Here is an 18,419-nt window from a genome sequence, read left to right as displayed (position 1 = left end):
AACTGGACAAAGCAATGTCATACCTACAGTCTTACTGGTAGGATGAGGGATTTCAAAACGTTTTGAAGAGTGCACAGAAGCTTCACACCGAAGCTATTTTCCCACCCATTCAAGAATACAAGAGTCACCGAAGAGGACATTTTGATTATGAGGCACGGGATAATCCCATAAGAGACCCCAAACAACAATTCAAAGTTGAATTCTTTAACCAGGTGCTAGACTGTGCAATACAGTCAGTTGAAGAACGTTTCATGCAGCTCAAGGAACACAGCAGTATATTTGGGATGTCGTATGATATTCCAAAACTCCTCACTATACCTGAAGAAGACCTACATCAGCAATGCAGGACACTAGAGACAGTGTTGACACATGATGATATGCGCGATATTGATGCGAGTGATTTAGGTAATGAACTGAAAGCCCTTTCAAGATACATTTCAGCAGGATCAACTCCAAAGGCTGTTGTGGAATATATGTGCACAAATAAAATGACCACCCTCTTTCCAAATGCTTTTGTGCTCTGCGCATACTTCTAACACTTCCTGTAATAGTTGCCAGTGGAGAACGCAGCCTGGGAGAGGAGATCAGATCACTGTCTGTAACAAAACCGTGACAGCAGAGGACACGGCTACAATAAGCCCTGACAAGTCTTCCCTCAAGAAAAGTGAAGGGGCATCACAGCATGTGGAGGGCATGAGCGTGAACCCCCCCAAATATCTGGCTAATTTCAGGCCTCTTTCTGTAGATATGTACAGAGATACGTACATGTGTGTACACTCCCACCTGCCCTACCTGGAGCAGTAAATATCAACTGGAATTAACGGTGGTGTTGCCAGTAATGTGTAATACTAGCCCATTACTATAGCTTTCATTTTCAAGAGTGACTCCTGATTTTGCCTACCAAACTTGAGACATCTTGAAGGGGTCTGATTTTTGGCAGCTGGCTGCTCAACTTCTGAAAGTCAGGCACTCCTAAGGAACCACAAGCTGGGTATTCAAAAATCACTAGACACTGAAAACATAGGGCTATGTCTTTTACACCACAGATGTACAGCCTGTATTTGTGAAGCTCTATTCAGAAGGTGCCGGAAAGAAGTCGCTGTTGCATAAATGCAAGTCATCATTAAATGAAGAACTTTGTTTTCCAGCTAACAAAAGCTTCCTTCCATCTAACTTTGCAATAACTTTTTATACTGGACATTTAGCAGCACTTTATGTTTACAGCACAAAGCAACTGAAGCTCTTCATTTCTCTCTACAGTCTTCCTACAAAAACCCCACAAGCAAAACATAGCTACATTTGAGTTATGTAATAACAAATGCCAGTTCTGAGCATACTGGATAAACTAGTTCAGTGCCATTTACAAGACATGACCTAAAAAGTACAGCAAGCTGGTCTTACCATGTTAAGGGATACTTAGCAGTCTCAATGCAGTGTTTGACAAACACTAATAGCAAAACAACACAACACAACACAACACAACAGCACTCAGGATAGTTAAGTCCCAGGCAGACTGCGAAGAGCTACAAAAGGAATCTCTCAAAACTGGGTGACTGGGCAACAAAATGGCAGATGAAATTAAATGTTGATAAATGCAAAGTAGTGCACATTGGAAAACATAATCCCAACTATACATATAAAATGATGGGGTCTAAATTAGTTGTTACCACTCAAGAAAAAGATCTTGGAGTCATTGTGGATAGTTCTCTAAAAACATCAATGTGCAGCGGCCGTCAAAAAAGCGAACACAATGTTGGGAATCATTAAAAAAGGGATAGATAATAAGACAGAAAATATCATATTGCCTCTATATAAATCCATGGTAAGCCCAAATCTTGAATTCTGTATGCAGATGTGATTGCCACATCTCAAAAAAAGATATATTGGAATTGGAAAAGGTTCCGAAAAGGGCAACAAAAATTATTAGGGGTATGGAATGGCTGCCATGTGAGGAGAGATTAATAAGACTGGGACTTTTCAGCTTGAAAAAGAGAAGACTATGGGGGGATATGATAGAGGTCTATAAAATCATGACTGGTGTGGAGAAAGTAAATAAGGAAGTGTTATTTACTCCTTCTCATAACACAAGAACTAGGGGTCACCAAATTAAATTAATAGGCAGCAGGTTTAAAAACAAACAAAAGGAAGTATTTTTTCACACAATGCACAGTCAACCTGTGGAACTCCTTGCCAGAAGATGTTGTGAAGGCCAAGACTATAACAGGATTCAAAAAAAGAACTAAATAAATTCATGGAGGATAGGTCCATCAATGGCTATTAGCCAGGATGGGGGGGGGGAGGGATGGTGTCCCTAGCCTCTGTTTGCCAGAAGCTGGAAATGGGCAAAAAGGAATGGATCACCTGATGATTACCTGTTCTGTTCATTCCCTCTGGGGCACCTGGCATTGGCCACTATCAGAAGACAGGATACTGGGCTAGATGGACCTTAGGTCTGACCCAGTATGGCCGTTCTCATGTTCTTAATAATTTGCAAGTCACTTTAAAAAAACATTAATTTAAAAATGAAAAATGTGTGCTAATGGGTGACACTGGCTGCTGTAGAACTCAGCATTGCTTAGGCATGTTTTAATAATCTCCAGCCTATTTCAATGGAGAGAAAAATAACCACCCATTTTAGTTTAAATATTGTACATTTTACTGCAGACCCTCTTAAAAATGTTTTGCAAAGTACAACAAACAAGTCAGAGAAAGCAGCCACAGTCCTCCTTTTAGAAGTACAATGTCATTATAAGTATCTTCTCCTTTTATATCCCATAAATTCATAACATTCGGTTCTGAACAGCACCACTCTGGTGTGGATAGTGAAATATCCTTCCAAAAACAGACACAGGCCTGCATCTGTGAAGAGTGCATGTGAAATATGTATTTCTGGTTTGGGTCCTTATGTATAATAGAACCATGCCACTGAAACAGGTTAGTGTATGTTAAAATACTTAACAGCAAATACGTTGTAACACCAATTAGGGTTTCCACTCAGAGCTGAACTGAGTTAAGGGATCCCTAGCAAGGCTACGACTCTTGTTCAGAAACAGTAGCCAAGATTTTTTCCAACACAACTAGTAGTTTTTGGTGCCTCCATATTTATTGAGCACTTGCCCTCTGAAATCAGACCCCTTGTCTCAATTTGAGCACCCAAAAATCACTAGTCACCTAAAATGCTTCTCTTCTTGGAGCTTCACTAAATTGGTATGGTCTTGTAAGATTCTTACACTAAGAAACTAATGTTTGGGAATAGTCTCAACTTTTATGTTTAGGTGACAGTTTTGCTAACATTGTAATAGAGAAGATAAATAGAACTGACCCAACGATCAAGAAAGGTAAATGTTTAACAAAACAGGGAAGTACATGGCTTGCAGTACGATAATGACACAAAGTCTGCTGTGGTTTGGCAGTTATTTTGTGTCCTATGTGAAATAAATATTTGGGCTCAGACTACTTTCTAGCAGATAGTAGCTGTCCCCATCACAATTAGCACCCTTCTTGGTAGATTCAGCCGATAATGTGCATAGGCTTGGAAAATTCACCATTCTTTCACTTCTATGCAGGTGTTCCCAGAACTGAGTTGAAGCACAGTGGAGGGGCAATATGGGAAAGCATGTACTGCTGTTGCCAATTATACCAGTTCTGTGGCTATGCAGAAGTTTTTCATTGCCAGGGCTGTCTGGCACCTTTCATGAGCACCAAGTTTATGCAGGGCTTTGGGCACGTTTTTTTTTCCTGAGGTGGGTGGAGGTCTATATAACACACCTTTAGTTAGAAATAGAAGACTTTGTTTTGGGTGGAAAAAGTGCAGGTACCCAAGGCTTTGAACTTCCTTCAATGTTGGTAAAGACCTGACAAACAGGAAACCCTTTCAAAAAATCAGATTTTTACCATACAAACTGCACAGAGCTTTTTACCTGGGGACAAATATCAAATGTACCTAAAGACAGGTATACCATACATGTGTACAATCCTGAGGAAAAAATCAATCAAGATGGGGATGCTGTGAAAAGGTTGGTTACTGACAGAACTTCTGTCACCTTCTCTCTTCCTGTCCTACCTTTCACAACGGAGGAGTAGTAGTCAATGCAACTGAACATGTATTATGGGAAATACTGCAGTACCTATACAGGAAACCATTCTTATTAGGTTTTCAATCTTCAGAGTTCACTTCAAGGTATCCTCAAACATACTGAATGCACGTCTACAGCTGTTAGAAGACCACCTCATTTTATACAACTTAAATTTGTTAATCTCTTAAATTGTTGCTTTAAACAGATTTCTGTCTCTCTTTAGCTTTTGCTGGGGCGTGATCAGGTGTCCATATATACAGTCCCTAAAAGAACCATTCACTTAATACATCAGGGTCTAGTCTTTCATTAGTTACACATGCATCAGCTGGAGACTAAACTTCATTTGCCAGCTTTTCATGAGAAGCAATAACAATGATAAAATGAATTTAAACCTCTGCCTTGCCCTTCTCCCCGCCCAAAATATAAAATAACGTCATTCAAGATGAAAGCGTGCAACAAATTTGCTACATAATCCGGTTCAGGGAGTTTGCCATCTGAAGAACTAGGACTTCCACCTAGTGCATTCATTTTGGCCCTTTGTGTAGTCAAAATGCAGCTGTAGCATAGCAAATAGTAAAAAGCTGGAAATACCATACAATTTAGGTTTAAAACAATATAATTTTAATTTAAATGGGAATCTTAAATTACAAGATCTGGATAGGAAAAACCCTACAACCTGAATTATCATTTCAGTTTCGCTGCACCATCATGAATGGTACAAAAGTCATAACATTAATTGAGGTTATAGAGCTGCCTCATCTCCTGTAATTTTAGGGTGCCACTTTGCAATTTTCTTCTGTGATTTTAAACTTAGTTGAAAAGCATTCCCTCCCCCTCCCCCCCTCCGCTTTTTTTTGGGGGGGGGGGGGGGGAAGGATTACTACTTAAGTAGTTTTAAATCCCCGAGTCAGCGCTTCAAGATTCAGAGACACTCTTAGGATTGCACTGGCTTCGAGAACTGGAAGTCTACTCACCTCTTCTTGATTTGTTCAAGTGTAACTGGTAAGAAGTTGGAACATGTGGTGTTTCTCCCTCTGTGCTTTGAATCTAGAGGAGAGGAGATTTGTAGATTTAGTTATACCAGTGGAACGTGTTCCTGCACCTCAGATTGTGTACAGTATATACAGTTTCAGGCAATCTTTTTTTATCCACCAGGTCTGCAATGACAGGTAGAAACAGTTATTCTAATGTATCTTATCTTGCAAATTAAAATATTCTTAATTTAGCATTTAAGATAACTGTAACAATGCCTCCAGTTTTGCAAAATAATGCCTCTGCCTCACCTTACATTAATTCCCATAAACACTAGGTCACCATCCTGTGACAATATTCTGTCAATATTGAGAATCTTATTAGTCTTTGACATAAGACTAAAATAGTAATGTAATTCTATCTTTACCATGGTAAATTGCTCTTTCCATTCACATTATTTCATCCCCATTGGGAAATGCAGTTATTTTTAGTCCCTTGCATGAATAAGAAGCATGATGTGTGAATAAAATACATTTAGAGTAGTGAAACAAGTGGCCATCTTGAAGTAAACACACTGCCTAGTGTCATCTTGCAAGGTGATGAGTATTTCACTGCAACATGAGTTTAATGAGTTCTTCTTAGGAAGAGTTCAGCTCCTGTTGGGATTGCAGCCATACTTAGCTAGATTATTATTTGTAGAAATGCTTCTTGTGTTTCCCAGCACATAAAATGGAAGATAGCGTGTTGTAAATCATGAAGATTCCAAATGGGAAACTTCAAATTACATACCATGGAAAATTAATCCTACTGCTTAGTCCTTTTGCAAAACAGTAAAACTTATTGTTAAGTAAACAGTTCTCAGACGACCGTTCAAACAATGAAAAGAATATGTTTAAAATCTCAACAGAAAGGCCTTTGTTTTGTTTGAAAGCCCTAATACATTTTCTTTTTTGTATGTAACAAAAGATCCATTAGTTCGCATGCAAGGCTAGACTGTAAAAATAAAAACCCACACTAATGTACTAGTTTAACTAAATTCAAAATTAACAAGGAGAGAAACTTCCAACTGCATCTGTAGCTAGATTCAGCTAAATACATATATATCCACCCATATTTCACATACAAATTGGCATTTTGCTCATTTTTGAAATGTGTTTGTCAAAAGCAAAAAATATATTTACACTGACATGATCTTTGCTGCAAGAATAAAGCAAAATGCTAAATACATTTTCTCAAGTACAGGAGATTCAGGAAGTACTCAGTCTATGGGTCTGCCCTTGACTTCAGTGGGAAAAAGATAGCAGCTCCTACTGACTTCAAATGGGATTAAACTCTACATTAAGAACAGCATCAGATCTGTTCCTCCTGACTGTGTAGACTGTCCCAAGAGGTAAAATAATCGTCTTCTCAAAATACAGGCTACTGAAAAAGAAGTTCAGGCTGTAATATGAAAATGGATATAACATATTTAAAATTACCACACAAACTATTCCACAAAAGATTAGTTAGAGTAAAGTAGCGATTCCAAAGGAACTCATCCTTGGGAGGAATTTTCAAATCCTCTAGTTGTCCTTAAATGAGGAATTGGGATTGCAATCTCCTGCTATAATCAATTCCTCAAAGAACAACTTTCCTCTATTTGTTAATTAAGTTGGCTGGGTAGAATCCATGACCACATCACTAAGAGAATTTATGGCTGTCTAAAGTACATCCAGCTGCAACGTCAAGAGGAAAAAAAATAAATCTTAGAATGAAAAAGATAATAATATGATCACAGAAGCTACTATATATTCTTCAGTAACTAAAATAGTTACATTTTAACGTATTCAAGCTATAATCTCTGCTATCACTGTTGCACCATGTTGGAAATAAGAGTGCCAAGAAGAGAAAACAATTTTTTTTTGAAGAGCATTTGATTCCTTTATAGTTTCACAGATTACTTTAACTCATGATATTCCACATTGAAATATTTATATTATATTTTACTGGGGGAAAAAAAAGTCAGCCACTGAAGTGTCTTTTTTAAATAAAGGAGATCTTTGTTCGCACTTGACCCGAGTTCACCCACTTCTCAACTTTCACAGTTTGACGTGGAGACTTAAGATGTTAAGTACTGATAAAATTGCCTTGTTTCTGTTTTCTATTAAAATCAGAGCATGTCTTATGAAACTCCAATTTATTAAAATGGAAACTTCCAGTGTCAAAAGGACTTCTTAAAAGGAACATGGAGATTTCTCAAAGCATGAGGTGAAAGACTGGCTCTTTGCTTAATTATAGCATTTAAAATAACATAGGACACAAATTAAACAAGCAGGAGCAGTTTGAGCTTTACTTATGAGAAAACAGAAACTGATAAATTATATCAAAGATATAATGTGCTTCAGGGGAAAAAAAAGATTCAAAACACTTTGTTCTACCTTTGTCAAAGATCTTAAGATCTGAAGACTGCTGAGCATCTTCAATGCAGCACGGGACCTAAAATGCTTTATTCAGCTCACGACATGACTTCTTGCCTGAGGACTGCAGGTCCAAGTCCTGTGCATTTAATATTTTTGCTCAGCAAAATTTTAGGCCACTTTAACCCCAATGTAAGCAAGTGCAACTCTATTTACTTTAAACTGAACAATGCCATTTAAAATTTAGATATGAAGTGTTTTAAAGAGTGCCTTATAGGAAAAAATGAATGCAACACAACTTGCACAATAGCTGATGTTTTCATCTGCTGGAAAGGCAGTTTGTAAAATTCCAGTTATAAGACCATGAGAATGAGATACAAGAAAAGCTATTTCTTCAAAACTCATTGGGCTCAATTAGCTCACAATCAGCTACCAGTTATTAATTATCAGTAACTGATCATTTCTAGTATCTTTCTTGGCAGCTTTGGGAATGAGAAGTGATTCACTGAAGCAGAGCTCAGCAATCCTTTCGAACAGTCTAACCTCTATGGGAGGGAACATCCAGAACGGTTTGAGTGAGGGACATTGCAGTAATGCATGTAAGGCATGGCTGCTGTTTACTGCACTAATCATAACCAACCTCACTCTTACTCGTCTCTTGGTTTTATCCACCTGTTATCTCTCATTTTATACTTTGATTAGGTATAATCCGTACTTAGATAATAAATTCTTTGTAGCAAGGACTTTTGTTGCATGTGCCCCTAGCATAGTAGAAGCCTAAATCTAGCATCATGGGCCCCGATTCCACCCCCTCAAAGAAAGAGTAAGACTGATTCAACACAATTCCTGGTATTTTGCAAAACACAGCTACTTGTTTAAGACAAGTTACATAGCAGGAAATAAATATTTTAATTAAATTGGTTTACTTTTTTTTAAAAAATTGACAAAAGTCAGTCTTACAGGCCCTTTGATTGCACTGGTCTTCCAGGAAAGACATCTTGGTTCTCTTTCCCTCTCTTTGTTTCTGATGGCTAGGCTCTGCCTTTCAACTGCCAATCTCCTTTTCATCTTAAATGCCTTCCACCTCCTGACCTTGGCTGTGCTACTGGATCAGAGTTGTGTTTGCAATCCAAGTGTGCTGCCTCGCAAAACAAGCCCATTACTCCTTCCAACCTCTTTAGCCAATATTGAAGCATGAGACAGACCTTAGTGAATCTAATTGGCAAACTGAAGAGAGGTTGCTTGAGGGAAATCCTGCTCTGAAAAACTCCCACTCTGGCTAGCTTTACAGCGACAGCATTCCTAATGGAGCTGACCAACTAAGCATTAGAAAGCATGGGAAGAGCTTCCTTAATAGATTTGTCATCTTTCTTATGTGTAGGAATACATTCCAAACAAAGCTTAGGAAACAGTGGGTGAAGAGTTATTTTCATTGCTTCTAATATTGTTTATTGTTCATTGTACCCTCTTTAAAATGCAGGAAAATAAAATTAAAACTACCAGATAACGTTCAGATTTGCTGAAGAAAAATAAGAATCCCTCCTGGGGATTAGAAAGCAGTTGAAATGTATATACTCTTACTGTATAAACAAAAACTCACCACAACCCCATCCTACATTGTACTTCATCATGCTAAAACAGCTGTGTTTATGCACTGGTGACACAGGTTGCAATGTTAACTAGAGCTGCACAAACTCATCAGTTTTGGGTTGCAGAGGTTTTAGCTGTCCCTTTTTCAGTTTTGGGTCATGTTTTCCTTCGAGTCCAACTCAAAGGAAAATTCAGTGGAAGACACCAAGTTTTGTGTCATTTCACCCTATCCTCCTATATTGGCCCAGAATTGCAAAAGAAAAAAAAAATCATCTCAGATTTGCGAATACAATCTGATCTTCATTTGTGTAATAAAACCTAACAACGGCCAAGTTTTCCTTGGTTATGTTACAAAAGCTTCACGCTTTTCCAGTGCCAACATAGCAGCAGACATAGAATTTGTTAAGTCCTACTTGAAAAGAAGACACACAATCCTTGTTATATGCTGTTTGTGTTTTTCAATCCAGAGGATGGGAGATTTTTTGTTTGTTTGTTTTTTTAAATCACATCAACAAAGATATTACATTTAAATTCTGAAGGATTTTCATCGTCACTAGAAATGACAACTTAAAATAGGTCAAATTTGGAGACTAAGCTACTTGACAGTGTCCACTGAAAAGCTCTCACAAAACATCTGTTAATCCATAACTCAGTAGACAAATCTTATAATTACTAGTATGAGTAGGAAGTCCATGCAGTATTGTTATCTCCAGTGTGATGATTAGTTTCTGCATTCACTGGATTACAACACAAACCTCATGAGTCTAAAAGACCACATACAGGGAACTGGGACAGAATATCCCTCCAGGACAACCATCACTGAAATATTTTGCTAGAGTTTTTATGGGGGTAATAAAGGGACTAGTCCACTGCTGGAGGCAGGATACTTCATTATACGGCATCATTTTTAGATCATACTAAATGAAAATTTGGTAATCAAGCAATATTTTTCTTGAGGAATTTGTAAGTGGAAACTTTGGGGGCCTGTAAGTTATGAGTTAAAGGACTTGATCCAAAAAGTATACAGTCCGGTCAGAGAATAAACCATCTAGTTCTTTCTGACAGGAAGGAATTGTTTGGAATGCAGAAGTGGTAAGCTTTGCCAGGGACTGCAAGCTACCTGAATTCAAAGAAATGAAAAATAAAGACAATTTAAATTGATTATCAGAAAAAGTCACTTCCCAACAGTGAAATCCATTAGAATAGTCTCCTGAGGAAAATGGTGCGGGCCCCATCATTCTGGGGCATTTAAAAGGGTCACCTGACAGACCACTGTAGACTATATTGGAGGGGAAATTCCTGCACGGTGGAGAGTGAGTTAGATCAGTGGCTTTCAACCTACGGTCTGCAGACCTCTGGGGGTCCTCAGACGACAACTAAGGGGTCCGCGAAAGACTGCTGTTACCATAGAACAGTGGTTTTCAACCTGTGGTGTGCAGCCCCCTGGGGGACCACAGACTATGTCTAAGATTTCCAAAAGAGTCTGCACCTCTATTCAAAATTGTTAGGTGTCCGCAAATGAAAAAAGGTTGAGAACCACTGAGTGAGATGACCTAATGGGATTCTGCAACCTCTAATTACTGTGAGCAGTTCTCCCTTTCCAAAATGTAAAAAAGATCATTTCACTAACATGGAAGTGAAAGGTTTTATCGCCTGTTAAGATGTAAGCTAATGTTCCTAACTCTCCTAGAACACGTGATATCACTAACACTCAGCAGAGCAGGGAGCTATGTTGCTTCCACTACTAGTAGAGCAAACTCAGAACAACTAACTCAAATCACAGCAGGCAAATAAATGGAGGAACTAGGCTAAAACCAGGCCTGCTGTAAGTCAGTCTAGTTTCATTGACATCAATGGAGCTATGTCAGCTTATACCAGCTGAGGTTTTTGCCTTACTGTTTCAGACCATTTTTCTAACCTATGTATTCTGTTGAAGGGTATAATAGCTAACAATTTTTAGGCGTTTTTTTAATATCTATTTCAGTTCAGCTTTAAACTGATACTACTACTCAAATTGTAAGTGGTTACTAAATAGAGAGAAAATTAGATTTTTTTAAAGAAGTTAGCCTTTTTAAAAGAAAAACAGTAATTAAAATGATAGAGGAAAAACTAGAAGCTTAGCTAAAAACACCCACAAAAACACTGCATGCAAAATCAAAAATCAGTTTAAAAGAATATATTTTCCTGGCATGGAGCTGCACGTCAAACAACCTTCTATTTTACCAGCCTTTTGGGTTTGTTTGGTTTAAGGACTGTCTTGTCTCAATGTTTCCTGTGTCAGTGTAGGGAACAACAAAGGTTATGTCAACTCGGTGCAAAATAAGGTCATTTCTTTCCACCTACCTCTTCCATCTCAAAGGAGTCCTTCTGCGGTAGCTTTAGAATAGTTATGGATGGAGATGCTATGGGAGCACAAGGTTCTTTATCTGGAGTTGATGTAGATGGATTTTGCAGCTCAGTGCTATTTTCAAGCTCATTATTCGTAGATATATTAGCATCGCTACTCAGATTGGAGGAGTCCACAATACCAGATTCTTCAGACAATCTATTCTGGTGACTTGGAGAGTCATTCTTTTGTTCATCTGTATGAGGCACATTATCATCCTGAGTTCCTTGTTTGTCACTAATTCCAGCAGAAAGAGTTGTGTCATTAAGTATGTCTATAATATTGGTCTGATTACTAGGTATCTCCTCTTTTACTGTAGCCAGAGATGGAGAATCTTTCTTTTTTAAGTGTTTTGGTAATTTAGATTCATTTTTTACATCTTTTTCTTCAGTCTCTTGGTCAGGTGACATTTTCCCTTTTTCAACAGCTGGGGGAGTTGTGCAGCTGCTACTTTCGCCTGCCTGCTGGGGTATACACAGACTGAGTTTTGATAGGGTCTTCATTAAACGACTTGCAGTATTGCTTCGATTTAAAGGAGCAGGGTTGGAGGTCTCTTTGTTGGAAGACACTGAATTCATGCTGCCAATTTTCTGCAAAGGAGTCCCAGAAACTTGGGAATATAAGGAAGAAAAAGCATTGGCCACAGTAGTAAGCACTTCAATCTGACGAAAACGACCTGAAGCACAAGAACAAAGCACAAGTTAAATTTTTGAGAGAACAATTGATGGTATTGTGTCTAATATTTGTACAGTCTAACTAAGAATGTCTTAGGACTTGCAACTAATTCTTCTCTCTGGAATGAGTAAACAAAACAACCACAACTTACAGTGCACAGGTAAAGCCAGATTTCTGAACCCCAAATATCTGCATTATCCAAAGAACATCTCTCTCCCTTATCTAAAATTAACATCAAAATTCACTTTGGATGTTGTGAACCCTCATCTTTATGATCATCCATTTTTATTCAGGTCTATGTTCTGAGACTTTCGTAAAAGTGAGATCACCTGTCCTGATATATGATTTCAAGAGTATATTAGCAACACGTTAGGAATGTATTATAATACACACTTATATCAAAGCTGATTTCTAAGGTCAAAATTTTAAAAATGTATAGACAATATTTTATTTATGTATAAGCTTGGCCTCTACACATTAAATTTAGAGTCTTGTGGTATAAAGAGGTATTGATTCTTTGTATGACATGGTATGTAAATGCTAGTTTAAGAACATTAAGAGTTACCTAGAAATATAGGCTGTCTTCATGATATTATAAAAGGGCAACCCCGACATGCCTCTTTCTGAAATTATCAAGGACTCTCAAGAGTTATAATGCTGCCTTGTACTGAAAACCACAAGTGATCCCTTGACCCTTAACAATTGGAAGTTTGTAAGAGCACTTTATAACTGCACAAAGAGAAAGGTAGGGAGAGCCCTTATAAATACATTAAGTACAGAAACACAGGTAAAATAAAATTGTGAATACTGACAACACTTAGTCAGCTTTTCCCACTCCAAGTACTGCTGTAATAGAGTGCCTCAATTACTCTATTTTCCCCACCCTCTTTCAATACTATTTTGATGCGCTGCACACCAATGGCGGGGTTCTCAGAAGGCTCAGCTTTGGCCTAACTGTGCTGCCAGTGAAGTCAATAGGAGTTTTACCACTGCCTTCAATGGGAACAGAATTAGGTCAACACAGAGCACTTTTTAAAATCTCACCTTAAGTATCTACAGGACAAGAAAAGGCTCTTAGAATGTTTTTGTTGTAGCTTGTTTCAGGGCTTTAAAATTGAAATGAAAGAGACTCACAAAAAGACCAACATACAACTCAGAAGGTGAAGGATAATGATGGGGCACCTTCCTTCCCCACCCCAAAAACCTGCCCAAACACGTACACATCACATCTTGGAATAGTTACAATTAAACTGGAGTTTTACTGTTGAGTCTCAATAGGACCAAAATTGGGCCCTGAGACTATAAAAGCGTTACAGAATACCGGTCTATGGGTTCCCTTTTCTGGTTGTTTACAAAATTTTAAAAGCTTAACTCAACCTTCACTTTAAAAGTATACTTACTTGTTAAAGCAAAATTTGGATTTTCCACTTCCATGCGCTGCATTTGGGCATTCAAAAACACTTTGATATCAATCCCTCTGGCAAACGATGATGAATTAAAAAATCTTGGTGGGATTTTAGAAGCAATATCTGGTTCATCTCTTCCAAATCCAAGGTTATAGAGTACTTCTTCAGGGTCTTCCTCATAAAGATCCAGTAATTCAGAAACACTAGACAAATGAAAAACAAGAGATTTTTCTACACAATGGCTCTCTTCAGGACATGATCCCTTCAGTCTGGTTGCTATTTCAGCCCCCCAATCTGTGCCCTACTGAAATTGTGTCTCCTGCAGCTTAGTGCAATGGGCCCAAGTCACAAGTTTTGGAGGTGTTTCACCTGGCATTTCTGTTCAAGCCATTAGAGAGATGAACCCAGTCAATGTTCAGATCCAAATGTTTTATATATTTATTTATAAATCCAACCCTTAACCCAAAGGTCTTGAAATCTGAAATGCTTCTAAAGTTCAGGCATTTCCAGGGTTCTGGCCGAAGTGTCCTTATTTTCTGAGAGCCACAACTGGAAAGAAATGTCAAGTTCTTTCAAATAACCAAATTAATAATCCCTCTTTTGCTACTAAGCACAATAATACATATAAATCAAGCCAAGTCCATCTATTTTAGGGATAGAAGAAGTAACTATTGGAAGAAAAAGAATGATAAATCCCACTGAACTTTGCCATATCCTCCAAAGTATAGTTCTTTTACCTTGAAACCGTCGCACTGCTTCTCCCAGAACCAGTGGAATTCATACTTCTCCCCTTCTGGTGGAACTGATGTCTCCTCTCCTTAGCCAACATACCATTGCTGTCATACAAATGGACAATACTGACATGATGAACTGGTTCCTTGCAGTGATTCAATTCTCAGTCTTTAAGGAAAACCTAAATCTCCACTCTCAGAGAATTTCTTTTCCTGTTCAGTATTATCTGGTTTACAGTAGCTAGGTCTCATTTTATAAATACACTGAAATAATTAATCCTTAGCCCCTTAATAAAAAAGGTATATACACCCTGAGAATCCTAAAGCAAGAGATACAAACTGATAAAACACCACTGCAATCTCCTACAAAACAGTCCCATCTCCCTTCCTGCTCTCACCCTCCTTTAAGCCCACCCAGAAGTGTCAAAAGTATCTCTTACTTCAGTAGGCTTATGTTCTCCACTCTCTTACCTCCCCCATGGGACCGCCTCTTCACACTGGAACTGGCCTCGGCTTGCTGCTTGTGTTACCTCACCTCTCAGATGCTGATTCCAACTGCCTAACCCCTGCTGCTTCCTGGTGCAAGGCATGGATTGCGGTCCACGAGCTGCATGAAGCAGGGGAAGCCTCCCAGACAAGCCTGGGAATTGGTTGTGCTTCCAAATTGGGGGAAATGGAATGGGACTAGCTCGAACCAAGACTTCCACCCTTATTTCTCCTCCCCAGTCCCAGACTATCTCCTCCCTACATCCCCAGCAACTGGTGCTGGCTCAGCATTTTCCAGTGTCGTACAGACTAAATTACTTTCCCTGCATCAGCATCACCACCCTTTTTAGAAATGTAGATTTTTAACCATTAGACAATGGGAGTTTCACTTGCAAGCAATCTGGCAGAATAGTCACCTCAGGAGCTAAGGGAACACAGAGCAGCTGGGTCCATTTATATAAGGGATGTTACTGGGCCTAACTGAGATGAAGTAGCAAAAGGTCTTAGGCTATGTCTACACTACCTCGGGAAGTAGACCTACACTACGCAACTCCAGCTACATGAATAACGTAGCTGGAGTTGACGTACCTTAGGTCGAGTTACCCCGGGATGTCAACAGGAGAAATCTTCCCGCTGATTTGTCTTACTCTTCTCATCAGGGGTAGAGTACAGGGTCGACTGGAGAGCAATCTGCTGTCAATCTGGCGGATCTTCACTAGACCCGCTAAATCGACCGCCAGTGGATCAATCTCAGAGCGTCAATCCCGGCTGTAGCGTAGATGTAGCCTGAGTCTACTTGTTGTGTAGCTGGGCTCTGACTGCACTTAGAGCATTACTCTGGGGGTAAGTAGGAGGCCATTCCCTAGAGGCTTTCTCCCAGTACAGTCACCTGCCCCCCTTACTCCCCAAAAAAGAGGCTTTTTCTAGCCAAGCTTCCATCTCAAAGGTTGAAACAAGGAGCGGTTTTCCCCTGACACTGTCCAGAAATAGATCGGGCATTTGAGTGGCGGGTGAGGGAACTGAAGTAAGCCACTTATCTCTTGCAGAAGTGTTGCTTTGTGTTCAGAGATTTCCCCCTTTTACTTGAAACTCCAGATTAAATGTGATAGAAGTAAAGGAACATATTTATGGAATACATTTTTGCGAGTATTAAAGTCTTTTTTCCCCATATTATTAGTGACGTCTTCTTTGTAGGAATAAACTCTTCTGCATGGAATGGTTTTAGTACTGGGACTGCCTCGTTTACCTTTACCTCATAGTTCATATCATTTTATTTCAATATTTCCCTAAAACAAAACAAAAATGAGATACTTACCATGTTTCCATTTTTGCATCACTTTGATGTAGATGATTAGCTGCAGGAAAATAAAGGAATTAATTGTACATAAAGCTCTTTGGCAAAACAGCACTTATAATTTATAAGAAATGGTAGCCAACAACATATGACTCCAACAACATATGTTTGTAGATGCCACTCCACCTCCCAGAGTCCATTCTTTACACATAAAAGTGTACAATCAGTATGTATACACATTTGTAATAATAGGTGTTAGTTGATTCTATCTTTTTGTTACACTAAGATTTTAATCTATTGTATTCAGGGTATGTGTTTATAAGAAAATCATACACACACACAATTAACCATATCTACCCTTTTAGAGCTGATCAAAAGTTTTTTGAAAAATATGTTTCCATTTTTTCTGCCTGCCACCTTCAGAAAATTTTGACGTTTGAAATTTTTCAGCCAGCTCTAACAGCTTTGTCCTTTTCCCTTTCAGTCATATGACCAGAGCTTGGATTGTTATTTAAAACAAAGGGAAAACACTTCTCTAACAAGTCCTTTGTATGGCAGGCGGTATAACAAATGAAAAGTCTATTAGGAGGAATCTTTTTAATCCCACTTACTCTAAGTCAGTAAGTGATATGGACTAAATTAATCACATCAAGTCAACTGTCAATAAATTGCTTTCCTCGTTATTTTTAAAAGACTTAAAAAAAAAAAAAGAAAAAAAAAGAGAATGATTTCCTCCTTCAAGGCCCAACTCTCCTTCTGTGGTGTTGATGGCAAGACTCTGATTGACTCCAATAAGAACAGGATTGGGCTTTTATACCAGATCAGATCTGACATTTCTCAAACACTTTTTAGAATTGCAAAAATTGTTGTCAACTTATTGTATGCCCCTGATCCTGCATGTACGCACAGGATAGCTGGACAAGCAGAACCCAGTCTATGAAGTGCTGATCACCCTCTGCACGTATGGAACTTGAGCACGTTTGGCAGATCTCAGCACTGGACCCTCAATGCAGATCAGCTACTCAGCTGGGGATCTCTCTGGCAATTTAAAACATTCAAATCACCAAAAGGCTGTGCAGGCCACCATTTTTGAGGTCAAGAGGTTAAATAAAATAAAATAAAATAAAAAGCCTGCTCTGAGGGGCCACCTCTCTTCCTCCTCCAAAAGAAAGAGGGGGAAAGAAGAACTAGTGGGAACAAGCAGAACAAACAGTAAAGCAACAGCTGGAGATACAAGGGGGAAAAGTGTCATAACAGACAGAAAATCTAAACCGCCTTCCCCTTTGCTTTATTTTGTTTGGTGGGTGTTGGTTTAAACACTTATCTACCAGTTTTTATTTCCAGGTTTATTTAATTCTTTCTCTTTCCTTCCTCCTTAACTATCAGCTATTAGCTGAACACTTGAGGCCAAATTTGGCCGTCAGAAAACCCTCGCATGCCACTCCCACTGGTTTCAATGGAACTGGCACACGTCTCTGACCTCCATATCTGGCCCATACGAAGAGAGCACAAGCATTAACGCAGTCATTTTTCTCATTGCTTGCACTCCTTCCACCAGTATTTTGGACTGTTTCATTGCTGTTTGCACCAAAGCACATGAAGTAGCAGCAGACACCTGCTCCCTTCATTACACAGGCCCCTTTCAAGGCTGGCTCTGCCCTGCAGAAAGGCCAGGTCACAACAAGTTGACAAAAATAAAGAAATAAAGTTTTGATGAAAGAAAATACATAAATAGGTTTGTTGCAAAAAACCCAAAAATGTCTCATCTTCCCTCTTGCTTTCCAGACAGCTTTACCATCAGGCTTCGACCAGATTGGAAATACTGACTTTTCAAAATAAATTCAAACTCTTGAATGTTACTTAAATAATAATAATAATAAAAACTTGCTTTAATAGTCAAATAACCCTGCCACACCCACCTTCCGCTCCCAGGGATAAGTCATCTTCAAAACTTCCTCCATTTCTCACCAGCATGCCTGAAAATGTACATTTGGCAGTTCAACGCCTATATAGTGCTGTAATGTTTTCTTTCCAAAAGCTCATACAATATTTTTAGTTTAAACACTTAGAGTTAATGCTGTAGGATTTACTCAAAACATCTTTACAGATCTTTTATCATTTACACTCTGATAATGTACAGATGAAGCCTATGGTATTTTGAAGTTACTATTCACATCACAAAAAAGATTATTTTAAAAGAAGAGATAAAAGAGTGAGAGGGGGCTCTAAAGCTATTAGAGGGGCCAGATGAAGAACAACTCCATGTCAAATTGCAAGCTAATTAATCATAACTACCTACCCCCTAGTATCATACCTAATGTAAGTACCCTACACTGGATGTTAAGTTACACTCCAGACATTTTACCACAGAGCTTCAGGGTTAATAAATTAGTCCAGTCATCCCCTT

General features: G+C 38.7%; 1 protein-coding gene across 10 annotated transcripts in view; it reads right to left on the bottom strand.

Moving 5' to 3' along the window:
• Positions 1 to 18,419, bottom strand: part of ITPRID2 (ITPR interacting domain containing 2) — a 64,026-nt gene that overhangs the window by 31,720 nt on the left and 13,887 nt on the right. For 8 of the 10 annotated variants that reach the window (XM_065561924.1, XM_008178302.4, XM_008178303.4 and 5 more), the window contains 6 exons: positions 17,932 to 17,988; positions 16,034 to 16,073; positions 14,239 to 14,337; positions 13,496 to 13,704; positions 11,378 to 12,096; positions 5,051 to 5,123 (listed from right to left, as the gene is read on the bottom strand). In XM_065561924.1, the coding sequence (XP_065417996.1) occupies positions 5,051 to 5,123; positions 11,378 to 12,096; positions 13,496 to 13,704; positions 14,239 to 14,337; positions 16,034 to 16,073; positions 17,932 to 17,988 (1,197 nt within the window). The remainder of the gene's footprint in view (positions 1 to 5,050; positions 5,124 to 11,377; positions 12,097 to 13,495; positions 13,705 to 14,238; positions 14,338 to 16,033; positions 16,074 to 17,931; positions 17,989 to 18,419) is intronic. The other 2 variants (XM_065561929.1, XM_065561930.1) reach the window with 1 other exon arrangement.

Source organism: Chrysemys picta, chromosome 11 (assembly GCF_011386835.1).
Source record: "Chrysemys picta bellii isolate R12L10 chromosome 11, ASM1138683v2, whole genome shotgun sequence".
Taxonomy (NCBI): domain Eukaryota; kingdom Metazoa; phylum Chordata; order Testudines; family Emydidae; genus Chrysemys; species Chrysemys picta.
Note: the sequence above shows the minus strand (reverse complement) of the source record. Positions and strands in the feature narration are given on the sequence as shown.